This window comes from Thrips palmi, unplaced genomic scaffold, assembly GCF_012932325.1.
Source record: "Thrips palmi isolate BJ-2018 unplaced genomic scaffold, TpBJ-2018v1 HiC_scaffold_10, whole genome shotgun sequence".
NCBI classification, from domain to species: domain Eukaryota; kingdom Metazoa; phylum Arthropoda; class Insecta; order Thysanoptera; family Thripidae; genus Thrips; species Thrips palmi.
The window spans coordinates 645,146-666,352 of NW_023144621.1; the positions used below are offsets into that span (position 1 = coordinate 645,146).

Genomic DNA, 21,207 nt, shown 5'->3' on the forward strand with positions numbered 1-21,207 from the left:
TCCTGGAATGGACGTGTTGGGTACTGTCCAAAAACTTAAGCCTGGAAAGGTCTATTGGAAGTGGGAGTACGGAGTACAATTAAATAAATGGCTTTCAAAAGCTGTTAAAACAATTTAATTATTGAAGAAGGCATGTCGTGAGAAGTGCAGGAAACACATGACAGCATGTACATTGAATTACAGATCTAATGCATATGCATATTTCTACTCAACTGATGAAGATGTCAGGCGCCCAATGCTTTACATCACATGGCCCTTTCCCACGGGGTGACTGAACAGAGTGAATTCAAATTCTTTTTCCCGGTTAGCGGGAAAGGGCAGTGGCTACACTCGATGATTTCTTTTTCTCCTTCTTCATTCGATGCAACCGTGACCATAAGATGCAACCGCGGGTTCCTCCGCATGAGCATACGCACTCGTTCACTGTGGAACTGCTCGTGCGTGAACTCCCGAGACGTGCACACCTCTAGCTCTCGAAGGTTTGGCAGCACGCGCCCGTCCAGCGCCTCCAGGAACTCGTCCGACGGCGCGCCGCCAATGTCGAGGTGTCGAAGGTGCGGAAGTCGGTGGAGAATGCTAGCCAGAGGCTGCAGCAGTAGTGGAGGGTCCCATTCGACTTGTGGAATCTCGTACTCATGGGCGACACAGAACTTTAAACTTCGCAGCGTTGCAGGTGATGTCCCCGTGCCGCCTAGGGACTGCACCAAGCTCACCGCGTCGTCGTCGTCCGAGTTTTTGAAGACGTCCAGCACCAGCTCCTCCAGCAGTAAGACGGCCGAGCTGAGGAACGCCCGGACCCCGGGCAAAGTTAGCCAGTTCGAGTCGGTCAGGTCGACGTGCAGGAAGAGTCTCTTCAGTGACGGGCACGGCAGCAGAGAATGCATGTCCTCCAACAAAGGGCAGCGAAGGTCTCGCAAGCGGGGCAGGGACGAGAGCAGGGACGCCACGCGAGCTCCAGGCGAATCTGCCATGAATGACACCTTCTGGTAGACAAAGAGACAGCGTTTCAGCACAGAGAATTTTAAGTAGGGACGCTTCCTGATGGAATGTGCACACGCCCAATTTCATGAACCTGCATACAGGTTTTGTCTAAAAGTGAATCTTGTCACGTAAAATTAAAAATATTTAAGGGGGGACCCTGGTGAAAAAATCGCCAAAATTCCAAAAAATAGTATTTTCAAAGTTAATAGATAAAAATGTGCAGAGAGGGTTTCAAATTCGACAGGTTGAACACCTTTAAGCTAAGTGGGTAGTTTCTTTATCATTTGGAAGGAAATAACATTGAGATCAGTTGTCGTTGGCTTCTACGCTCAACTTCACAGCTTTGCTCAGTCGACAAAAAGTTTTGTCGTAGAAAGACTTCCTGCGTTCCTGGTTGACACCTACATGAGTTGTCTTGCATGGACTCTATTCATTGATGACTTGTCGACAAATTTTAGTGACGGAATCTTGATATCAGCCCTACTTTTTCTTTAACACACCTAAAAGTTTGAAAAAAGGGAAAAAAATCACTTTTTATTAAATGTTGAAATTTGAAAACTCATATCTCAGGACAGAAGTTTAATTTGAAAATTCCGTCACTAAAATCTCTTCTATACATCTTTAGGATAACCCAAAAAAATTTTCAAGACTTTCCGTCCCAATGAAAGACGCAGGAGGATTTTTCTCCAACGCCCCAAAAAACACTAAAAAGCCACTTTTCTCAGAGACCGTTCAACATTTTGGATTGAATTTTGTTTTGGGAACTCACCATAATGAACCTCATAATTAAGCAAAGTTTCAACTCTCTGGGATTATTTTGAAGCCTACTTGAAAGTTTCACCAGGGTACCCCCTTAACTGTAAACAAATTCCGCGAACAAAAGCTGTGAACAATTTATCTCTTTCCGTTTGGTTTAAATGTCGTTTTTACAAAAGCACTGTTTTTGGAGTGATTCACCCCCTTTAAGCAGCTCCAGACAAAAAAAAACACTTGGCCGGGGACCCCCTCAGATCTGGCTCCCTCCCGATTTTTTTGGTTCCTCTAGTGAATACGAATTGCCGAAACACCAATTGGGCCGGATCAAACACCGATTGGATTTTTGGTAGAGGTCAAAAACCCCTAAAAATGGCTGTTTTTTAGGGTTTGGGGCTTTTGGGGGTCCCGGAACCTGCTGGCCAAAAAATCACCTCAGTGTTGTTTCCGAAAGAAAAAAGTGCGCTCTTTCGAATGCCGGGTCGCGTGAGGCTCTACGACGTCGGGTTTGGACGCTACGGGCTCTCAAAGTTGCTCAATTTCACTATTTTTACTCAAGATTTGAGCGTATCAGGGCCGTTCGAAGCAGACCATCGGCGATTTCGCTCCTCTTTGGCTTATTTGGCTTAAATGGTGCCTACCCATTGGTTAACAACCCCACAAAATTTCAGCCATCTCAGGCAATTATTAGAGGAACTGTGATCAATTGAAGTTTTGGGTCATTTTACCACTGAACTTAAGTGGTTTGGGGTCCAGAAAAAAATATTTTTTTCAACTATCTCAATGTGATCAGCACCTCTTGAAACGTATTTTTAGCATGGTCCCCCAATACATTTTTTTTTCGAGGAAAAAGTTGTCTCAAGAACTAAAAGTTGAGCAGGGTCCCCTCCCCCCCTTAAAAGACTGAGATCTCCGTGGTTTGGATACAGAGTGGAACTTTCCGTAGTTTTATCTCGCAGTGTACATCGCGGTACATTTTTTCGGCTGGCTCTCCTCATAAAGAGCAAGCTAGGCGTTTACCTCAAGAGTGGCCGCATGCCACTCCAAATAAAGCGGCAAGTACTCGTCACGGCACGGGACGTAGTGCTTAAGAATCCGCAGGGACGCTGGAGGGACCGCGCCTCCGACTTGGGTTGCACTGGGGAAGTGCGATAGCTCGGGATGATCCCATGCTTCAACACAGATGGACTCCAAACCTGCATCAAAATAAGGGCAAGGGAAAGTGAAAATACCCAAGAGTCTCAGAATCCTACACACTTAATGTTATGTACAATTTTGTACGAGACATCACAGTTTTTAGTGCACACGAAAGTTTCACACAATTTTCGTACGAAAAACTGCACATTTTCCGCCATTTTGGCACAAAACTGTAAAAAAATTTGAACAAATTTGAAAAGTTCGTGTGCACAAAACACTGTGATGTCTCGTATAAAATTTGTACAAAATCATTTAGTGTGTACAGAGCAGGGCGTTGCAGCAGCCTAGACAGCGCGTGAAGCGATGCACGCTACAGTCCGGCGTGCGGCGGCCGGACCGCGCAGCCCGGCGCAGCCGCACCATTCCGTCGTCCCAGTGGACGATTTTTCAAAGTTTTTTTTTCAGTGTCTTGAACGTAAGGGAGTATGGGGCGATTTGTAACAGGGGCAATTCGTAACAAATGCGTATATTAATTTAAGTGAAGGGAGCAGAGGAAAATCTGAGTATGGCCCCTCTTTCACTTCAAGTAGAGCGTCCTTGAACAATGTAAGCGGATGTGATCGGTGCTCAGGTATAGTTTTGGAGGGCGTCTGAAATATAGGGTACACCGAAAACAGGCAAATCTTTTATTTTGAGTTCTAGGAAGTTTCTGTCTGAGGCTCCCTAGGTATGAATCACCATCGAAGTACCGTTGGGGCCTTGAAGCGTGACCCCTTTACAATGTAACCACGTGGCATAAGTTGCTTTTACTTTGTCCAGTGATAGTTAGGGACGGATTTCCTGCGTAACAGGCATTTGGGGTGATTCGTAACAGACCCGTATAAAAACAAGAATTTTAGTAGTTTTTGCAATTAAATGCTTGAATTATTTCTCGAATCATCTGCTGCCTAATTCCAATACATTTACACAGCTCCAAAATGCATTTTAAAGCGAGTTATTCTATTCTTTCCTCCAAAATTGAAAAAAGAGAGGTTAGGGTTGACATAGCCGGTCAGTTAATACTGAGGCGGTCAACGGCAGCTTGTAATGTAGATTTTAAGGCGTCTGTAGGACATCCGAAGAACAACTGCTGGAGGAGATAACATTCCCGACGATGTTTCATTTAATGTGTAGGATGTTATGAAAAGCCCCATTGCTGTTACAAATCACCCCATGCTGGGGCGATTCGTAACAGCATGCAAGGGTTTGGAAAGCGTCTTAGATTTCAAAGATTACGGACTCCAGATTGATCCAATGGAGCTGCACAGTCTAGATGAAGGGCCAGACTGCTCAACTGGCACAAGTTTGACACCGATATGCAGAATGTTCTTAATTTGGTAAAGAGAATTCCGAAATCTGTTACAAATCGCCCCATACTCCCTTACCGTGAAACGGGGTAATTTCGGACACTCGGTGTAATTTCGGACAACTCTGCCCGGAAGCATTGCAATGATGCTCCCATCTAACGGCCAACTTGGAGGCTTGTCCCGTTGCGCGCATCGCATCGGCCACACTTAAAACCATCTGATCAATCACCCGGAGGCCAAATGAGGGGCAAACTTCAGGAGAAAGAGTGGTTTTTGTATTTAACCATTTTTACCTAAATTCGCCTTATGCGTAAAAACTTTGACTGGCAAGCCGAAACTGTTCATGGCCGGTTGATGAGGCGATTGTTTGTCGGTTAAATCATGTTAAGAGCATACTGTGTCAAATTTTCAATCACCTGGGTCAAATAGTATGGTTTATATGGGCTCAAAACCAAAAAAATTGTTACTTTACGGGGTAATTTCGGACATACAAACGTCACGCCAGGGAGAGTGGGTACGTCCTGCACACTTTCAATTTCGCAGAGTTTGAGTGGTGGAAGCTGAAGAGCTCTTCTGAAAGTTGAAGATAATCCAATAACAACGATAATCCCCAATTGTTACAGCGGTTGCTTTGTAAACTTCGAATTTCATAAAAATGGGGCAAAGCTACATCTTTAATACTTAGTTTTATGTGCATGTCCTACCGTAGTGTCAACGACTGTTTTGCGATTAATTTTCTTTCATGTGACATGAGAGTTGGACTTAGCGAATGGCTGCATAGCTCGCCGGTTTACTACAATTGAAATGCAAAGCTTTCCACTGAGCCCCTGTATCTTCCTAACCGTACATACCACACGACTACTTGCCTTTCATAAGCATGTTTGTGATCGTATGTAATCTTGTAGAGGAACATTTAAGATTCACTTTCGCGTAATAAAGTATGGCCCGAGTTGCCTATGAAAGCTTATCGGTCAAAAATTAAAAAATAAGCGTTCTAAATGGCTCTACTAGTTGCACCCACTATTCCTGAAATCGAACTACATATGAGTGCAAAAACATGACTTCAAATTATGTATGAATGACCACCCCTACCTTACCTTTACATCTAAACCCTTACGAATTTCTCATATAATCATTTTAGCACTTTAGAAAGAGACAGTGATCGATTTTGGGACCAAAATCAGAACGAAAATTCGTTTTTTCCAAGGGTGTCCGAAATGACCCCAAAACACGGGGTAATTTCGGACACTGCTTCGGACCCTCCACTGTAAAAACGGTGAGGTGCAGATATTTGAAATAAGCGCCAAAACGAAGCTAAAGGTGGGTAGATGATAAATTTTAACCCTCAAGTCCATGACAGCACCACAACTTTCACAATTTTAAAAAAACCTATCAAAAGTGTCCGAAGTTACCCCGTTTCACGGTAGTTTTCACGAACGTTGCATTTATCCTGAATTTACTACTTGGTAGGTGTACGCTGGTGTGTGTTACGTCTCTTTGTCATCTTGTACACTCTGCAAGTTGCGAAATTTGTACCATGGAGCAATGGTTCGACGCAAGCATATACGGAGAATATCTTCGCCGTACTACGTACGAATATTTTTTTTAGTGGATCTTTACTGGAAGATCCGAAATAAAAACCTCTATTGTACGAAAATAAAGTATGTTAAGCTCGCACCATTTTCTTTGTAATGTGCAAAAGTCTTCGTAAAAAAATAAGAACTCACCTTCTGTGCAGACCAACTGCCTTAGCAGAGCTCCTAGGCGGATTTTCGAGGGATTTTTCCAATTCAATCTTAGAGAAACCCCCTTCAAACGTCCAAGAGAAACTTGACTGTAAACACCAAACGCCTTAATGAACAAAAATGGATACTATTATCCGCCCAAGATACCTACGCCTATCTGAAATAAATGCAAAGGAGCCCTCAAGACAATTCATTGACAGCGGCTGTTAGCAGAGACCGAACCGAAAATGATGGTAACTTACTATGTATTGACTTAGCGACCAAGCATGGAGGGGAGCAAAAGGATGATTCGAGTTTGGTGCGTCCCGTTTTGAACACAATAATGTGGACTTTTTAAATGCATAGTTGTGCACTTTTCATGCTTAAGTATGCATGCACTGGATACGTCGGTAAGGTAAGGTTCGTGACTAAAACGGCAATCAAAATGGATGCCCATATGGCTGTCTACTAGTTAACAAAGATCTTATTTTCGAACAACGTAAGTCATCATTAAACAACTGAAGTCATGTTGACAACTTTGGTCATTCAGAAAATTAGCGACATAGTTACTGCTAAATTACAACACTATTTTTAACAGTGCACCACCAAACTCACCGAGCAAGCACCATCGAAGCAAAACCTGAGTCCGCTCCATCGAAGCTGATGCTGAGATCGGCAACGGCGCAGCTTGTAGAGAACAGCAAAAGGCCCCACTCCACGATTGTCTCGTCGGAAATGCCATACAGTCTGAGTTCGTTTAAGCGGGGCGCAACGCGCAGAACGGCAGGCAAATCCTCACGCGACTTCCCATCGAAGAACCTAACAGAATTTAACATGAGATTTACAGCATTCACACTAAATGATCCATGAAGCGGAAGAAGGGGATAACTCAATTATCATCATTTTTCAGGAGAAACAAAAGACTGTTTGCAGGGTAACCTTAATTCAATCAGAAAAATGATGCAATTGGATTTTTGTCAAAAAAGCTTAAGAAATAACTGTGAAAATTTTTAAAAGTGTAGCATCACTCTGTAGACGGGTTTTTCGATTTAAATCTTTACGTTGGAATGGACTACGGAACCATGTTTACGTAGTTCTCCCAAACAAGGTGGAATTAGGAGACAATTGACGTGGGGCTGAGGTCTGCGTAGAGTCTATATTTCTGTACGGTGAAATTGTTACCCAGAGCGGTGAATCAGCACCCTCAGACCAACGCAAAATTTGGAAAGGCAATGAGCTTTGGGTTAACCCATCAACTGATGAGATGTGTAACAAACGGGTCAACCGAAGTTTGAGATATTTCCGTGATAGACCCTTTCGCTCGGGGCCGAGTGAAGAACGGGGCATTCCACGACAAACCATCATGGTCCAAATCCAGCTCCCAATTTTTTCTATCGCAGCCTACCACCCCAGAAACACTCCTATATTTTTTTTGAAATTCAAAGCTTTGGCCGTGGCAAAAAAAACATTGGCGCTCAAATGGATTGAAAACAGTAAAGGGCACCATAATGTAGTGAGAAACATGTTTCGAACCCCCAGCCTTTGCCCAAAAGAAAGATTTGGCTAAAAATACACCGTTTTAATAATTACCAAAATACGCAATCTTACTTTTGGACCATATTGGCCGATATTGGCATTGAAGGACCCTTAAGGGGTGCTCTAACCGTCAGCAAAATATTGGGGATGACAATCCGTAAACACCAAAGATATTGGCAAAAGAAGTATTTTTTTGGCAGTGAAGTTCAGACATGAACATAGTTTACTTACCTAATTGTCTTGTTGCGCCAGAGACAAGGGAGCAGGGCCAGTGGTCGCCATCTTCGGCACACGGTCCTGCACTGCAGCAGCTCACTGGCACTCAGGTAACTGAACACCTTGATCAGGACGTCATCGGTCAAGTCGGAAAGTTCCATCTGCGCAACAGAAACTTTCTCGCTGTAGCGCATTTTTACTCCACTCCAGCGTCCGCTCACATTGGTAAAACTAAAGCGTCTCTACACATAAACTCTTCGGGACTTTTTAAGGCACCCACTTAATGTTTTGTACAGTTTTGTACGAGACATAAGTTTTTAGTGCACACGAAATTTTTGCACAGTTCTTGTACGAAAAACTGCACACATTTCGCCATTTTCGTACAAAATTGTACAAAATTTTGAACAAATTTGTACGAAAAGTTCGTGTGCACAGAAAACTGTGATGTCTCGTACAAAATTTGTACAAAAAAACATTTAGTGTGCATAATTATGCTTTTTTAAGCATAATTGCGCATGCACACTCTCAGACTCGTATTGACTTTTTTCTCTCCACTATTGACATTTTGTCCTTTGCTTACGTAGTTTTTTTAGCAGCAATAATATGTAGTATTTCCTTTGTAACCATGTACAATATTGTTCACTATAAAGACTAAATTGTCATCAATTATTGACTATTTTTTAAGTCAATTGCGCATTGACTCTTTGTCAATAGCAAATTGACTTTATGTCAATATAACGAACAAAATCCTACATAAATATTGAGGAAATAGTACTTTTTATTGCTGTGTAAAATACTCTATAACAAAGGACAAAAAGTCAATAACAGTCTGAGAGTGCACAGATACGTACGTACGTAAGGTGTGAATGATATAATGCATTGCCGTGTACCCTTTATGCATGATACGTATCAAACACAACTTACGCACGTAAAAGCAAGAGGACATGACATTGAATAACGCTGTGCAAAAGTTTGGAATCCCACTCGGATTTTGGATTAACTTTAGTGCATGGCACTCAACTTTGCCCATATTTGCTAGCATTGCTGTGTAAAATTCTAATTTAAGAAGGATTTTTATGAATTTCGACACCTTCGTCGCCCAGGAACTAGACACATGGCATGGGAGAGGGCCAGTTACTGTATGATTTGTGCACCCCGATACTGGGCGACAAAGGTGCCCAGAAACTGGGCGACATTGGGCACCCTGAAAAGTGGGGCGGGCGACAAAGACGCCCAGTTTCTGGGTACTCCACATTTAGAGTGTACGCTAATAGAGTGATAAATGCGGTAATGCAATGCAATATTTAATGCACTCACAATGCAAAAACTCTTTCAAGGCACTTTAAATGCAATAAAAAAGTTGTTGCTTTTAAAATTAGGTCATTATGACACTTAGAAAACCAGTGATGAATTTCGGTGTACAAATCTTTTGCAGTTGTTTCCACTAGCGTAAAAGAAAGACTACAAGAATTTAGTGAGTGTGCCTGAATCAAGCATAAGGTTTCGCTTGAAGACGTTACGATTGAAATGAAGCGTAGACTAGAAAGTCCACCATGCGTTTGTATAGAGGGAATCTTGGCGGATGAGCCTGTAACGCGTAAACTGATTACTTTTGAAAATGAAGGGAAATGCTGCACTTCAATTTTACCAGAGCAGGAGCAGAGCGAAGACAACTTGACTGTTCTTTCTCCCGTGGTACTTGCCTCCAGACGGTTAGATGTAGGGTTGATATATCCGGAATGTCTGCTGCGTTCCACCCAGATGCCAGACGGCCGACCTTGCCCGTACGCAGTACAGTGCTGCACACAAGAAGTACACGTCAATCCCTTTCAGACGTCTTTTACAGAATACGTTACTTTGGAGAAAGTCTGGAACGGAAGTGGAAAAGAAATCAAGAAGAACAAAGTATGAGAAAGAGCGTCTGCGGCGCCGTTCTGCCGCTTCCGCGGAGTTTTCTATTCTCATCCAAGTCCGGCTGTTCTTCTTCTTGATTTCTTCTCAACTTCCGTCCCAGCTCTTCCGAAGTACCCAATTGCTCCTCGTCGCTCTCGTCTCCGCTGCCGGGTCTGTGCCAGGCTTGCCAGGCTCGGCTGACTGGAGAGGGCGTGCTTGGCTTCGAGCGCTCCGGAACCGCGACCGAAAGGGGCCGTCCATGAGTTACGTCAGGCACTTAGGGGAGGGGGTATGCTCGGCGTAAAACGCTGCATTTCATGGAAGAGGAGCGTCGGAGCTAGCGTAACGTTACGCTTAACACATACTAAGAAAGCACATTTCAAGTGCAAACAGTAAAGAGGGTAAAAATAGTGTTCAGTAACGTAACTGAGTTTTCACTAAATTTTACTTGTGGAAATGATTTGTGTAAACATAATACACTCTCAGCACGTTACTGACTTTTTCCTCATTAATTACGTATTCGTATGAGCAACACTAATACTTGGTGTTTTCTGTTGTCTAAGAAAGTATGACAAAATTCCTTTGTAAAATTATGTACGAAACCAAATTGTTAGTACATCAATTAACATTTCCTGAGTAGTTCTTGACAAAAGAAACAGTACGTATTATGGTTGCACAAATTGCTTGAATAAGTACTGACAAAATGATCAAAGAGTCAGTAATGTGCTGAGAGTGTAAGTACAAGTACGAAAGTTTTCGTTTCTTGGAGAACTACCGTCAAGTCCCCTAAATGTGAACACGAACCCTAAAGTGGGACATTTTGACTATTTTCCCTATTTTAGGCCGTAAACGGCCAACGCGTGGATATTTTGCGAGTTAAAAAATGTTGTTGAGACGGTAGGACCCCTCCGAGACCATATCCGCAGAGAGTGTTTTTTTCCCGCTCATACCCCCTCCCCCCAAAAATCTTGAAAATTGGAATTAAATGCCGAAAAATAGAGTAGTTTTTTCAGACGTCTAGCGCGGATTCGGGGCTTCGAGCCGTCGATGCTCGGACCATTCTAGACTTCAGACATGTTGTAACGCGTTCTTTCACCTACAAGATGCACTTTAGAAAATTTGTTTCCGACGCTTCGTTTTACGGTGGGAAGCAATCTTCTGAGGGGCTGTAAAGTGGGACACTCCAATTTTTTTCGTTTTTCTTAGGTTTTGACCGATTCAGACGCGTTGCATTCACCTCCAGCGTCCTAGAAATGCCACTTGGTCTATATTTGGTTGCCAGGTCGGTTTGGAGACCCAAGCAGTCGGGAAAGTACGGTTCGGTATGCTTTTTTAAGTCAGCACAAAATTTAGTTAATGTTTGAAAGCAAATGCTTCCTCTTGGCTGAACCGATAAAGATATCGTTATCGACCATTAAACAAATCTTGCGTAAAATTAAATTTTAAACAAAAAATATTTTAGAGAAAAAGTTGTACGGCGAACGGCTTTTAGTTTTCAAAATTTCAACATGTATTTCTTGCCATGCATTTTGAAACTTCTAAAATACGTGCCCAGCAAAAAAAATATTAAATGTTTTTGGTCAGAAATTCAATTTTAAGGCCATTTTGTTTTATTGGTCTTTGCCGTATTTCAATTGGTTTAGGCGCTACGGTGGTTTCTAATTTAAATATATCTTAGGAAATCTATTTGGTAGAAGTGGCTCATATCAGCTTAACCAGTCGAGATATCGAAAAAGACTTCTGAACCAATCTTGCTTCAAATTTAATTTTAGACATAATACATTTTATGAAAATTTTTGCTACTGCAGTTTTTAGGCGAAAAAGAATGAACGTGTCCCACTTTAGGGGACTTTGTCCCACTTTAGGAGACTTTGGCTCCTAAATTGGGACACGGTTCTTGCTGCTCCTACCGGAGCCCCTTGGTCTGAAAAGAAAATTTGTTTTCGGTAAAAGACGTGTTTTGACATGAAGATTCTTAAATCCCCGGCGATTTTCGGTGCTATCGTTATTCTGTGAATTACAGGCGATTTTCCGTAAAAATCGTCCCACTTTAGGGGACATGACGGTACTTACAGGCTTACCAAAGTTGACGGAGTGCTACGATCTGCGGGTCAGACGGCCTACCTTCTACACCGTCGACAGCCGAGTGTGGACCCAAGTGTTCTCATTGACTTAAGACTAGTTTCTTCCTTAATGGACGCTCTGTATTATGATACATTTGTGTCCTTAGGTATTGAGAATGCACGGCATTTATCTGAAGGAAATCGGGAGTGAAGATGTGACTTGAAGGCGAACCCCAGGCGCGTGCACGCATTGAACTATAAAAGAAAGGCGTTTCTTGAACCAATATACTTGCCACAAATTTACTAGGATGTTCCAAGAAAATTCACTTACGGCAAGTATATTATCTCGGTGTTCAAGAAACGCTTTTTTTAGGTGTGCCTAACGCTGACCGAGAGGGGAACAGCTTCACACATTCATTGTACAAAATTTGACCACATTCCACATTCAGGTGGCAAAAACGCCTGTAAGTAGGCAACACCGCCAGAAATCTTGCACATTCACACAATCATTGTACATAAAATTTGACAGTGGGTCACCCCTCGACGCTGACACATTGTTGCCGGTAGTGCCCGAAATGCGGTTATTGCTTTTTCTTTTTCGAAATTTGAAAGTGTTTGCGTGTGAACGGCATCGACCCAATGTCCAGGTCGAGTTTTTACAACAGGCCACCAGGGAAAACCAGCAACGATTTTCCCCTTGCAAGGGTGAACGCAAGATTGCGCGAGGTGTTGCCCCCTGGGAGTGAAGTCATCTCGCGTGGTCAAAGTACTGTACTCTCTCTGGTTGCTCAGTTTTCGGTTCGCAACAGGTAGCAGACAGCGGCTGCCTGACGAAAAGCTAAGCAAGCATATCGGTGCTGAGACCGTCTCGTGCGCACCTCGTGTTGATTCTGGTTCGCTCAGGACCGCGGCGTAGGGGTGCAACGGATGGAGATACGAGGCGTAGACTGATTCCGAGAGTCGTTTTCGTCGCTCTGTCTCTCTTGCACGTGTACGGGACGCCCTTGTGAGTGCGAGAGAGAGTGTTGGAAGCGACTCTCTGAAGCAGCCTGCCGTGGCGCGATGTCAAGGTCGGGCGCTGTTAACAAGCCTCAAGCTGAAAAGTTCAAATGTAGCAAGGGATGCCCTGGTGTGTCTCTCTTGCGTGTAGTACACTCTCAGCCGTTTACTGACTATTTCTCATTAGCAGACGTATTTCTGTAAGCAACCATGATACTTAGTATTTTGTTCTTAAATACTTAAAAATTTCTTTGTAATTTACAAAGAAAACTGTAATATCAGTACAGTAATTAGTAATTGCTAAGTAAAACTGACAAAAAATACTAAGTATTATGGTTGCTTACAGAAATGCGTCTGCAAATGAGAAATAGTCAGAAAACCGGGGGTTTTTTTAAAAAAGGGGAAAGGGGGTTTAACCCCCCTTTTTTTTTTTCCCCCAATCCCCCTCCTGGAAATAAAATTTTTTCGGGGCCGGGAAAAAATTAATTTCTTTTGTTTTTAAAGGGGGTTTGAAAAAAGCCCTTCTTTAAAACCTTTTGGCAACTTTGGTTTTAAAAAAATTTTTTTGGAAAAAAAAGGAAAATTAAAAAAAAAATTTGCCGTTTTTAAAAAAAAGGGGCCCAAAAATTTGGCCCCCCGTTTTCTGAAAAAAGAAAACAAGAAAAAAATTTTTGGGGCCTCGGTTTTTTGGAAAAAACCAAAAATTAAAATTTAAAAATTGGGGGAAAATTGGGAATTTTTTTCCCACTGTTAAAAACCAAAAGGAAAGGAAGAAAGGGACTTGGACTTTTTCCCCTTTCCAAAAATTTAATTTTTAAATTTGGGTTATCCCCCAGGGATTTTTTTTAAAACTCTACACCAAATTTTTTGGGGAAAACCCAAATTCTAAAATTTAAAAAAAATTAATTTGGGGATAAGTAAGTTTTTCCCCCTTCTTCCCTTCCACAATTCTAAACATGCTAGCATTTTCGTACCAACTTCAGCGTACACTCTCAGCCTTTTACTGACTATTTCTCATTAAGACTCATTTCTGTGAACAACTATAGAACTTAGTATATTTGTCAGTATTCCTTAGCAATTGCTAATTACTGTACTGGTATCACCGTTTCCTAAATAAATTATACAAATAATTTTTTAAGCATTTAAGAACGAAATATACCAAGTTCTATGGCTGCCTTCAGAAATACTTCTGCTGATGAGACGAGAAATAGTCCGTAAACGGCTGAGAGTGTAAAATTACACTAATTCTTGCGACATTGCGTACAAATTTGTATTGAAAGCACGCGCGTACCACGCGCAAGCATAGAAGTTAAGTGTGTTCTCCAGCTTAATGGTGTAAGTGGTGTGTTAGTTCCGCCCCCTGGGTCAATGTAGACTCGCATGAGGAGACGCCATAGAAAGTAGTTTGCGTCATACGCTTCAGAGAAGTGCGTACCTGCTCTTGTTTTCGCCGGCTGTCTTCTCAAAGCGGCATGTTTTCGGGCACCCTACTGCGCTTGTCTCTGAGCACGTTCCGGATGCGATCCACTGCGCGTGCCTTGGACCGCGTTTCAGACGCAGCCCGGCCCGATCGCGCTCTGAGCGCATCCGTCCCTGGGGAGAGAGTGGGGCATCCCAGCGACCGACGTATAAAAGCGAGTACCGCTCCCGCGCTTGCCATTAGCCGTGTCACTTTCCCAAACTGTGGGCCCCGCTTCGCTTGTACTCGGCTAGCTGAAAACGAGACGCGCTGCTCCTTGGTTTTCGTCTTCGAGCGAAATGACGTATTGCAACATCCCGCCTCGCGTCCGGAAACAGGTGAGTGAAATTTGGGCACTCCTAATCCTACAGGTACCGTCTGTCAAATGACGGTTCAGTATAGCTTACCCCCGAAAAAAAAAGATAAAAAGAGAACAAACTAGGGACTTTTAACTTCAAAATTTCTACCGTAAACCTTTTCGTAACGAGGGATCCTTAACTTACCTAAAAAGGCATCAAGACGTTATTGTACGAGTTAAAATTATAACCCTTAACTTCTGAATTCTTTTCTAAAGGATAAGTTATTTTTCTTGTGTCTCGAATTTGTGTAGAGATACTTTTCGAAGTACTTGCAAAAGTCCGTACCCTTAACCATTAGCGAGCATTGTCATGTTACGTTATGAAAGCAGTGTTAGTTAAATGTTAAGGATCTCTGTTCACAACATTCTACCCCTGACCTCCGCCCCTGTTTCACTCATTTATGGGACTGATTTGTGGCATTTTAAGTCGTCTACACTGTGGCAAAAGGCTACGAAAAATTCTGTTAACAGCTTGTGGTAATTCTCCGTAGCCCCCTTATCAATATTCTCCGTAGGCTCTTACAGTATTTTCCGTAGGACCGCACAGTATTCTCCGTAGGACCTTACAGTGATCTCCGTAGGACTATACAGTCTTCCAGGTCCTACGGAGAAGACTGTACGGACTTACTGTACGGCCCTACGGAGAATACTGTAAGAGCCTACGGAGAATATTGATAAGAGGGCTACGGAGAATCCTGGCAAAATAATTAACAGAATTTTCCGTACCTTTTTGCCACAGTGTAGCGATTCGGACGAACTGTTCCCGCTCCCCGATGAAAAACGTACGTTTAAGAGGAACTCAAGGCTTTGCCGGCACAGCCGAGGTTCGGACGTAAAAATAGCTAAAGCGAAAGCTCATTCTTAGTGTTCACTCCAAATTTCTTACAGTGGAGTTGGTTGTAGTGTACGTTGTAGTTGTAGTACATACCTAGTACGAACGAAGATTGTTTATATGACGAATCTTTTTCAGCTTTTCTTAGTAAGCTACAAAGAAAAAGCTTCATTTTACGAAGGAAGAGTGGCTCCATTCCATAATATGTTCGCATTTTGCACACAGCCAGCCCTTCCAGACACACACGTGACTGACTACGCAAGTGCACTCATAATTTCTTGAAGTGGACTTGGCAGTAGTGTAAGACGAAATTTGTTGATACATAGTACGTATTAAATTTGTTTACTGAACGAATCCTTTCGTTTTCTCTTTGTGAGGTACGAAGAAAAAGCTTACTACGATGGAAAAAAATAGTGTCTTACCTTAGAACAATACCAAATATCTCCGTGTTCTTCGTAGCACACTAAATTACTATGTAGCTTGGTTTTTTTGTGCATAAGCTTTGCACGAAAGTGTGCTTGCGTTTCTAAATGCACAAATTTGTGCACAACTGCGCACTAAAATGTGCATTGTTTATCATGAAATTCGTGCATTTTATAACGCATGCACAGTTTCGTGCAAAACTTATGCACCAAAAACTACATTGTGGGCTTTTATAGAGTGCGGTGCCCTTTGTACCTTCTGCCAAGTCAAAATCTACTTTCCGCAGGTGCCGCCACGCCCCTCGTGGTGATTGACTGTCTGCGACTGTACTGCCGGCTCCCCCCTCCTCCGTCCTCCGTCCGCGCTGCCCGCGGGCGCCGGCACCACCAGACGCGTTCCAGCGAGTGTAGGCGACGCAGGACCGGCGTTCGGCTCTTCCTGACTCACTGCGGCGGCGTCCAACGCGAAGCGGCGAAGCGACATGGCCCCGCGAGCGCACCCCGACGGGGAGCACGTGCCCCACGGTGAGTCTCTCATTCACTGAAAATGTCTAACGAAGAAATTTCCCATTCATAATACGAAGGAAATGGCGCAAGCATAGTACGAAGGTGGTTTTTCTTCGTATATTACGAACGTTTTTCTTTGTATCTTACAATGATAAAGCTGAAAATATTCGTATTACGAAGGAATATTGCTTCGTATTATGCTTGCGCCGAATTCACTGTAACATACGAATAACAAAGGTCAAATTTCATTGGAAGACATTTAGAGTGTTGAACAAAAAAAAGAAAAAGAAAGTACTTTTGCTAGGGAAATGTGTTGAACACTCTAATTCTTCAATCGACATTTTATCAATATTCATTGACGTTTCTACGCATTAATAGAGTTTTGTTAGAAAGCTCATCAGCTTTGAACAAAATTGATGAAAATGTTTGTGGAACAATGAAAATGTTAACACGTTTATTACATCATTACGTTATCGATCGAAAACTCAGTACAGTAGGAGGCTGAGAGTGAAGGCTTGGGTTAAGAGGCACAGAAATGTACGGTACGTCCGTCTTTCTTTCATGACCACATGTACACACCAAATGTTACGTACAATTTTGTACGAGACATCACAGGTTTTATTTTGTGCAGATAAACTTCTCGTAAAATTTTCGTACGAAGAACTGCACATATTTTCCCATTTAGGAACAAAATCGTGTCCTGCACAAATCTGCACAAGACTGACATCTTGTACCAAATTTGCTCAAAAGACATTCAGTGTGTAACGGGAAACAAGTCACGGAAGTTCCATAGTTAGCAAGTACGAAGAGTCCAGGCCAATTTTTGATCAGATTTGTTTCGTACCTTTGCTTTCCGTGTTCTCGTTCTACGAAAACCGGTTCAAAATGAAGTTGACGCTCTTTATGTCTGAAAATGAAACGCCCCATGTTACGAAGGAAATGGCGCTAGCAGTATGATCGTGATTTTTCTTCATATGACCAAGGTTATTCTGTCGTTCTCCAAAATCAAAATCCAAACATGATTCGTATTTTGATCCTTACGGTTCGATTTGAGGAAGAGTTAAGAAAAGAGCAAAGAGCATCAAATTAGGAAAGATTTGCCAAATTTTAGTGCGCCTACCTTATTCCCGTCGCAAGAAATCGGCCGTGGCGACCGTAGGCGGCCCGTTTTCACATTTCCCCTTTTTGTCCCTGTTAGTTTTTGGACTTTTTTCCCCGAGCCCCGGGAGGCACGTTTAGTTCGCTGGGAACAAATCCGGTCTTGGGAGACGGACCAGAATCGACCCGGTCACTTATGTGTAAAACCCGGTTGCCACGCAGAACCACTGTTGGCACTATCGGAATTAGAAAAGTTAATGCGGTATCTTTAAAGCATTTTAATCGTAATCGTTTGTCGATTTTTAGTTGTTGCATGAGTTTATTATTAATCTCTCCATTCGGTTCACTTTGCCGTACCGTCAAATCTGGAGTTCACCCGAGTTAAATATTTTAGCTTGCTTCCACACGTAAGGCTTGTGGGCCTTTCCTATACAAGCATGGAAGCATTTATGCAAGTGTAAGTTAAAGTTTTACTTAAATTTAAAGCAATTTTATAAAAAGTGAAGCGTTTGAATAGTGACCTTAATTCGTGCATTACAGCATTGCTTACATATAAACGAATCTCTCGGTAGAAATTTTGACAATGAAAGTACATCAATATTACATGTGTACTTTTATGCAATAGGATTATTGTTGCAAATTGTGTAGTTTGAGTGTGTTACCCTCCCGATTTATAATGTGCCTGTTGTCTGCAGAGCCTGTCCACCATGTGCCACTCGGTTCTATCCGGAGGGAACACCCACACATCGGATCAGACGCCACGAAAAAGCGAACGTGAAGAGTGACGCAGCGGCAGACTTCGAAACAGCCATCGACGCCACCGGTGAGTTTTCTCGCTTTAAATCCGTCGAGGTTCCCTGCAAGCAGAGTAACTACCGATTTTCTTGACGGATTTATGAATTTCTCAGTGGGGGATCCCTAGAGGCGGCCTTTTGGGGAGAGCTACTTTTGCCTACTTACAGGGGCAAAGTATGGTTCTTTGCCAACAGTTCAGGCGTCATCTAGGTGCCATCTGGGGGAGGGGGCGAAAGGCCTGTGGCCGCCCCTTGGAGCCACTCTTGGAACATGCACTTTAATAAGGTTTTTATAAGTGTAACAATGAACTAATTTAGAAAGCAATAACATTTTTATTGCATTAGTAGCGCCATGAAAAAGTTATTGCATTTTAGGTGCAACAATTATTGTAGGCGCATTTATCACTTTTTTTAGTGTAGTTATCGTTTTATCCACCATAACTGTAATAATCTGGGCCCAGACCGGCCAAAACGTAAGAGACTTATTGCATTTTTAATGCGATAATTTTTTATTGCTGCCACAGATGCGATAATTTGAAGGAATTAGCCTTTTCGCAACAAATTGTATGAAATTTATCACACAAGAACAGTGACGGGGCCCCTCACTCAGAATTTCGCTGACGAAAGATTATGTGAATGTGTCGGATCGTTTGGGATCTGTACGATCTCGTCGAGCCTTTTGCTTACTTACAGGCGTTTCTGATGCAAGATAGTGGGATTCTCTGCTCCTTGCGCTCACAGTATGCTTCGGTGGGGGAAACCCTCGCGCCTGCCGAAACTGGTACAGATCGGGACATGAGTGGGGGCAATCGGATGCTGCGCTGTGAGCCGGTTTCCACAAAGCACAAATTGAGCATTGTGGATACTTTTCATCTGCTTTGCCGGCAGGATGGAGAGCGGATAGCGGCAGGTCGGGGATCATACGTAATTCGCGTAGCGCGTCTACAGCCGTCAATTTTTGGCGAACCCGCGTCATCTTTTCAAAATTAAGTTGGAAAGTTAACCCATGCTTGAAGAAATTATCTGTACTAAACGCATCCTTTACAGGCAGCTTTTTCGAAACATTCGTTGCTGCCTTCGGAGGCGATCTTTCGGTGGGGTTGTCTGATAACGATGTAATTTCAAAATTCTCAATTCTAAAATTCTAGTGGGCGGAGACACGTTTCGAAGAAATTTATGCAATATGAAGGCAGGGATATGCGATGGGTTTCGGGAAGACAGTAAGAGATAATCTCGTGAGGGTCTCCAGAGAGAGGGAGAGAGACAGACAGACAGACTCACACACTCATGGAAAGAGAGAGACAGGGAAAGAGAGAAGGAGGGGGGGGGCACACACAGAGACAGACACACAGAGAGAGAGAGAGAGAGAGAGAGAGAAAGAGAGAGAGACGGAGAGAGAGACAGACAGAGAGGGGGGGGGGGGCTCACTGCTGAATGGAAGTGGTGCCTGGAGGGCATGCGCAGACGCACAGTGTCGCGGCAATAGGCGACGCCCTTCTCCTTTCCGCACCGATGCACACAGGGCGGCCCCGGCAGGCTGGCTCCGAACAGCCGCTCTGTCTCTCTCGCACTCGCAGGACGCGTCATGGGGCCGCGAGTGAAACAGAGGGACAACAGAACTTTTTCAGAACCAGGCTGCGCATGTTGTGACTGGTGTGGTGTCAGTGTCACTCTCGTCAACACCTTGCCTTTCTTCTCTGATTTTGTTCTCTCTCTCTCTCTCTCTCTCTCTCTCTCTCTCTCTCTCTCTCTCTCTCCTCTCCCTCTCTCTCCTCTCTCTCTCTCTCTCTCTCTCGCGTTCTGCATGCGGGCACAGCACCCACTGGGCCCCATAGAGTCAAGGCCAAGGAACGCCCTTCCCGTTTCACACTTCAACCGGTTTCAGTCGAAATCTGCTTGCCGAGGTCAAGGTCGTTTCAATATGTTACAATTCGCTTCCAAGTAGAATTTTTGTTTTCGAAAGATCAACGATTTTTGATAAATAATGCTGCGACACGTCGTTGCAGAGGACTATCTCGCCGTTTACACAAATTTAAACGTAGACGTGATTTCTTTTAAAAACAAATTACGAAAGCCTGAGGTCGACCTGAGGTAGTTTGTGAGGTATTGAGAGTGAATAAAACACTCTCAGACTCGTATTGACTTTTGTCTCTTGCCATAATGATTTTTGTGCAAACGTTATATGTACTATTTTCTCTTTAGATAAGGTCTGAGATGAACGAAAACCACTAGATGCTCCATTTCCAAAAAGTTCGCTAAATTTCGCCGTCAACAATCGGGTGCGAGGGGGAAATCACTCGCGTAATAGTCGGGTCACCGATTCCTAGTATTACGCGTAATAGTAATAGCGTAATAGCCAAATTTTTAAAGATTTTCCCTATTTAGGGTCCGAATTTAGACTAAATCTGGATATTTTCGAGCGTAATAAGCCTTCTGTAATAGCGTAATAGAACGTAATAGGGAGTAGTCGGGTCACAGTTTTTAAGAGTGATTTCCCCCTCGATCGGGTGGTTGTAGAACCGCACTGCGCAGGCGATGATGATTCAGAGTTCTTTCTAGGCCACGCCGGTGCGCGCGCCACACACACACACACACACACAGCGTAGTTTGGCGGTTTGTGTTTACGCACTCTGTGCACAAAGACCGCACGCGCGTGTCCCGACAACACGTCAACAGGACTTTGACATTGCAACGGCAGAGTGATTCCGAGAGTTGTTTTCTTCTCTCTGTCTCGCTCACACCTGTACGGGACGCCCCGTGAGTGCAAGGAGGACAGAGAGCGACGTACACGACTCTCAGAATGAGTCTGCAGCACTTGCTACCGTCTCTTATCACAGACTCACACACTGTGAGTACGTGTGCGCGCGGTACCCCCGGCAGCGTGGAGCGTGTGATTATAGGGTCATGCGCTAGACGCGGCACGAGAAGCTCGCTCTGGCAATCGGGACGCGCGCGGGACTCGAAAATTTGATGGCGACTGCACGAAGGCATCGCCAATGGATTGTCATTTGGTACCAACTTTGTATTTGCCAAGACCGAATTTCTCTTCGGAACGGTCATTGCTCACTCTCGTGTTTGTAACGCGTTTC

The 21,207-nt window shown here is 43.5% G+C and overlaps 2 protein-coding genes across 7 annotated transcripts in view; one reads left to right on the forward strand and one right to left on the reverse strand.

Moving 5' to 3' along the window:
- LOC117646397 lies at positions 1-14,092 on the reverse strand. Its single transcript, XM_034387297.1, has 7 exons — positions 14,084-14,092; positions 9,397-9,492; positions 7,709-7,854; positions 6,557-6,760; positions 5,945-6,051; positions 2,755-2,930; positions 1-983 (listed from the first exon to the last, which is right to left on the reverse strand). The coding sequence occupies exons 3-7, from the start codon at positions 7,852-7,854 to the stop codon at positions 246-248; spliced, it is 1,371 nt and encodes a 456-aa protein (XP_034243188.1). The 5' UTR covers positions 9,397-9,492; positions 14,084-14,092; the 3' UTR covers positions 1-245.
- The window catches only part of LOC117646076 (synaptic vesicle glycoprotein 2B-like), a 20,609-nt gene continuing 8,697 nt past the window's right edge, over positions 9,296-21,207 (forward strand). Inside the window, exons 1-3 of one of the 6 annotated variants that reach the window (XM_034386773.1) lie at positions 9,296-9,388; positions 16,007-16,244; positions 18,020-18,147. In XM_034386773.1, the coding sequence (XP_034242664.1) occupies positions 9,322-9,388; positions 16,007-16,244; positions 18,020-18,147 (433 nt within the window). In that variant the 5' untranslated portion in view covers positions 9,296-9,321. Of the gene's footprint in view, positions 9,389-9,431; positions 9,506-9,830; positions 9,850-11,764; positions 11,817-14,105; positions 14,446-16,006; positions 16,245-17,633; positions 17,782-18,019; positions 18,148-21,207 lie in introns of those variants that run through there. The other 5 variants (XM_034386765.1, XM_034386791.1, XM_034386782.1 and 2 more) reach the window with 5 other exon arrangements.